This window comes from Vitis riparia, chloroplast (assembly GCF_004353265.1).
Source record: "Vitis riparia voucher Wen_12938 chloroplast, complete genome".
Lineage (NCBI taxonomy): Eukaryota > Viridiplantae > Streptophyta > Magnoliopsida > Vitales > Vitaceae > Vitis > Vitis riparia.
In genome coordinates this window covers 30,001-35,000 of record NC_039680.1, presented here as the reverse complement: position 1 = coordinate 35,000, position 5,000 = coordinate 30,001, and the positions used below count along the sequence as shown (strand labels likewise).

General features: G+C 31.7%; 2 protein-coding genes and 4 non-coding genes across 6 annotated transcripts; 4 read left to right on the top strand and 2 right to left on the bottom strand. All coding sequences in view use genetic code 11, as the record gives it.

The window, feature by feature from the left end:
- Positions 1–157: 157 nt before the first annotated feature.
- On the bottom strand, positions 158–229 carry trnT-GGU. Its single transcript has one exon. It is a non-coding gene; the product is annotated as a tRNA-Thr (tRNA).
- Positions 230–1,153: 924 nt separating this feature from the next.
- On the top strand, positions 1,154–1,226 carry trnE-UUC. Its single transcript has one exon. It is a non-coding gene; the product is annotated as a tRNA-Glu (tRNA).
- A 54-nt stretch (positions 1,227–1,280) lies between these two features.
- Positions 1,281–1,364, top strand: trnY-GUA. The gene has a single exon. It is a non-coding gene; the product is annotated as a tRNA-Tyr (tRNA).
- A 445-nt stretch (positions 1,365–1,809) lies between these two features.
- Positions 1,810–1,883, top strand: trnD-GUC. The gene has a single exon. It is a non-coding gene; the product is annotated as a tRNA-Asp (tRNA).
- A 1,123-nt stretch (positions 1,884–3,006) lies between these two features.
- On the top strand, positions 3,007–3,111 carry psbM (photosystem II protein M). The gene has a single exon. It carries the CDS (start codon positions 3,007–3,009, stop codon positions 3,109–3,111), a length of 105 nt encoding a protein of 34 aa, YP_009527522.1.
- A 1,227-nt stretch (positions 3,112–4,338) lies between these two features.
- petN (cytochrome b6/f complex subunit VIII) lies at positions 4,339–4,428 on the bottom strand. The gene has a single exon. It carries the CDS (start codon positions 4,426–4,428, stop codon positions 4,339–4,341), a length of 90 nt encoding a protein of 29 aa, YP_009527521.1.
- Positions 4,429–5,000: the final 572 nt, after the last annotated feature.

Below are 5,000 nucleotides of genomic sequence, written 5' to 3'. Positions count from 1 at the left end.
CTATAATTATTATACTATAACTCATTATAATGATAACTTCTTATAATTATACTATACAGTTGGTTATTTTTTTTTTATTACAAATATCAACAATATCTACATTCTCCGCTCAAATATGAATACTACGACTGGAGTTTTCTGAAAAAAGTAAAAGCAAAGCCCCTTATCGGATTTGAACCGATGACTTACGCCTTACCATGGCGTTACTCTACCACTGAGTTAAAAGGGCCCATTTGATTCAATTCCTGAATTGGTCACTATGCAGATAAGATATATCTATGTGTATATATATCTATGTGTATATATTATACATAAGATACATAAGTACATGCAGTAAACTCATAATGCCTAGTGGCTCATTCAGGAACGAGAAATTTGATTTACCTAGCAAGTATCGGGTAAAATGATTTATTGATATTGGATTTGATAAATATCAATGCAATGAACTGTTTCAAGACCAACCCCAATTGCTTTTTGAATTGATCCCCATCAGAACAAAATTAACTTGATTGATACATGTACCTACTAATTCGACATAGATCCAAGATATTTCATTGAATCATGTGATGAAGAGACTCGACTTGTCCCCTCCCTGAACCAAATTCTTAGAGAAAAAAGAATTTTCGATAACTTATTGATCCCTCTTCCCCGATTTATCGTTTGTTAATTTCCTGGCTTAGTTTAGTGTGAGATAGAGATAGGCATATCTCATCTTAACAATGAGTGAATCAATGAATGACAGTGGAAGAAATGGTGTTTAACCTGTTTTGGCGGACAAATGACTACCTGAAAAGAGACTATCTTTCGTATTTTCGAATTATTAATTTATATTTTTTTATATATTTTATATTTTTATTTGTCTTTATCATTATTTATTATTTAAACTTTATTATTTTAATTTTTTTTTTTTTAATATTAATTATTTTATATATACTTATAGTAAAGTAAGTAATATCGATTTATATAATCGATTTATATATAGAATGTCGATTAGAATGACTGATTCATGAATCTAAATGACGAATCAAAAAATTCTATGGAATCATGAAAGAAGGAAAGATCCTTCGGATCTAGTCATACCATTACATTATATTGACAATTTCAAAAAACTATTGATACTATCATCTTAGTATGATGGCGATCGGGGAAGTATGCCCCCATCGTCTAGTGGTTCAGGACATCTCTCTTTCAAGGAGGCAGCGGGGATTCGACTTCCCCTGGGGGTAGGAAGAAAGGAAGTTGATTATGGATTATCAATAATCCTAGAATTGATTCTTCTTGGGTCGATGCCCGAGCGGCTAATGGGGACGGACTGTAAATTCGTTGGCAATATGTCTACGCTGGTTCAAATCCAGCTCGGCCCAATAATTCGCTGATCCAACATGAAATACTATAACCCATTTGTTCGTTAGAAATGTCGGATACAGAAGAATAACGAAAGTCAGATTTTCTGATATATACCTACCCCCATTTATTTGTATTTGCTTTACTTATTTGTTTTGTTCCTACAAATTCTGATCTTGCTAATGATCTAGATTCATATCAGGATCTGTAAGTATAAAGTCTAAGGAAAGGAAAAGAGTAAAGAAAAAAAATACTTTTTTCATTGAAAAATGGATTATCAATCGATTTGTCAATAACGAAAAGATTACTAGTAATCACTAAAGTGCATATCCGTGTGTATAATCAAGTGTATAATCAATATATCACTCGCGTCTCTCTTATAATATAAGATGGCCCTTCTAAATAGAAATGGGTTGAATTAAATCATAAGAATATGTGGGCTATGGCTATACACCTTATTTCCCTGGGATTGTAGTTCAATTGGTCAGAGCACCGCCCTGTCAAGGCGGAAGCTGCGGGTTCGAGCCCCGTCAGTCCCGACGGATCCAATAAAAAAAAATAAAATAGATTTATTTATCTATAGGGGGATGCTTATTCTTAATTTATATTTCTATTTTATTTATATTATATATATATTTTCTTTCGAATTTCTCATCAAACAAATATGGGAATTTCCATTACTTTAACTAGTACCGATTGATGGGAGAGAGACATATGTGCATTAGTACAATTATTGGTAGCATTATATTCGGGTATCCAACCGTGCTGGGTCTGGGTCTGGCTTTTTCGATTACTCCTGATCCGTGTAATGGAATAGAGTACCATATCGTTCCCGGGAGCACATACACAAATAGAATTCGTTTTTTGTACGATACAAAAACAAAATGAATTTAACATAGTTACCCTAATAGAATACTTTTCAAATTGAACCTATCTCCTTTTCTGGCTCCGATTTTGTGTAACTTCAATTACTAATTTTAATTTGAAAGAATCGATCTCCTTCAAATTTCATACTGACCTTTTGATATATGAGTCCGAGTACTAATCCAAGGAAAGAGGATATTAAAAAAAAAAAAAAGATCAAACAAGGATCCCACCACTCTTACCAAGGTAATGAATAATCTTTTTTAGGGGTCCCATCGAAGAAAGAACAAACTCTAAAATAGTGAATTTTATGGAATATTAGATCTTTTATACCAGGACTCATCTTTATCACCCTTCTTTGTCTTCCAATAAAATTAGATCATTAAAAAACGTAGTTTATAACCCCTATTCCTTTTTTCCATTTCACTTCTATTGTTTGTTTGGGTTTGTAATCAATGGAAGTGGAAAAGCGGTCAGATGATACTTTATCTGATAATTGTACAAGGAAGGCAATAGGTTATAGAAAAAAAGAGTGGATAAATAAAGGAATTCTTGAGTGGATCAGGAATAAAATTTTTGAGTCGGTATGGATAAAAGATCTTCCTATGTTATACTATTCAATTCTCGACGATGAATCAATTTGATAGCTCAGATATTGTTATTCATGATATTGATCCGATTCAATATCATCGAGATGTAATTCATCCCATTGAATTTACATTACAGGCGAAAGATTTATCATCTCTATGGGATTAAATCCCGAGTTATTGCGAAAAAAAAAAATGAAACGATGATATTATGGAAGTAAATATTCTCGCATTTATTGCTACTGCACTGTTCATTCTAGTTCCTACTGCTTTTTTACTTATCATTTACGTAAAAACAGTTAGTCAAAATAATTAATTTGAATGAAACTGAACTTCTTAGTCCTTATCAATAATTGAAGAAATAAAATGAAAAGGATTCCATTCCAATTTAGTGTCTTAAATGAAATGAGCGGACTAGGATCAGCAGTATTAGTATTCTAATAGTATTCTAATAGATAGATAGACTGGTAGAAAGATTTATATATAAATCTTTCTACCAGTCTATCTATTATTCTATTATATTTACTATTATATTAATGTTATTTAAAGTTGTACTGTATAACATCTTAATATAGATCAATCCACGATATGTATTTTCATATATGTAGATATCAATTACATATATGTACATAGCACCCCAATTCTATTTCTTTGCTTTGATTTGTATTGATTACAATCAATTTGAAATAATCGAAAGTGAACTCTTACTCTTATGGGTCTAATTCCTAGATTTCTGATTATTTCAAATATGAATCCTGGTATCCATCGAAAGAATCAAATCAATGAAGGAAAAACAGTATGGGCATATATAAAAGAAAACCAAGTAATCTTTTTTTTAGCATTTCAAAGAAGTAATTGATTGAGCCATTGATAGATGATCCAGGGAATTATATGATAACTTCTTCGGATTTCAAAAAGAAGTATAGTAAAAGTAAAACCCACCGATTTTTAACCTTTGAACTATGATTTGAAATGAGTCGATAAAGCATAAATCCAATTTTTTAAATAATAAAACAAGTGGTAAGTCCACAATATGGGACTCGCCCAAGACAGGATCTTATTATGTGTAATATCTCCCTGGACAACCACCATGTCTATGTTCTTTCCCATAGAAAGTGCGTATCCACTTAATAACAGAACGACTTCCTCTTTCTCTTTGAACAGTAAAGAGGGAAACAACTAAAACAAATAAGAAAAAGGGTCCGTTGTTCCTCATTGTCCATATAAAATTCTGGTAAGAATCAGTTCATCGAAATAGAAAATTTAGGAAGAATAGAATTCAAATTTGGCTGGAATAAATTTCCTATCATCTGTATCCCTTTTACTTTACTTTCGAAATACAAACATGGGAATCGTTGAAATATTCTTTTGATTGAAAAGGTATTATTCATATAATACATTATTCCACTAGAATACAATGGAATTTCGAAATGAAGATATTTTTATTTATATTTATTATATAAAATAGTTAAAAAAACGCTTTGCAGAACGATCTATAAAACAATTGATACAGTTTGATTCCTCAACTGAATCAATAGTACCTCTAGAGTCCACTTCTTCCCCATACTACGAGTGAAAGAGAAAATGTAAAGACTACCATTAAAGCAGCCCAAGCGAGACTTACTATATCCATGTGAATTATGTCCCCTATCTCTATGAATATGAAAGAATTTTTCCATTATTGCTCACTAATAATAGTGGAATCGATGGTGCAGAGTCAAAAAAGGATTCTGACCCAAGACCATTGATGAACCAATCCCATAAATCCACTTATAACAAAACAAGTTCTTATAAGATTTCTAGTAGAATCAGAAAACATTAAGCACAAGCAAAATACGAGTGACACCCTTGGAAAGTATCAAGGGAATGTTTCTAATGAACATGTAAGAATAATAAGATCCCTTGTTTCTTTTGTTCCCAGTATTAATGAAAGGCATAAAAATATAGAATCAAGATAGATCACTATCTACTATCACATACCTCTATTTCCCATTTTATCTAATCCTTATTGTCTCCCGATTGTTTCACAGAGACAATCGGGAGACAGTCTATCGTTGACTAGGGATTACCGAAAAGAAAGAATTTCTTTTTGCACTTTTCTATTTTATATAAAATTATACAGCCAATCTAATATTGATTGAATGCTCGAGCACTCAGAAACTCTCATGAATCTGTATACAAAGTATCTTCTGCCCTTTCCACAAC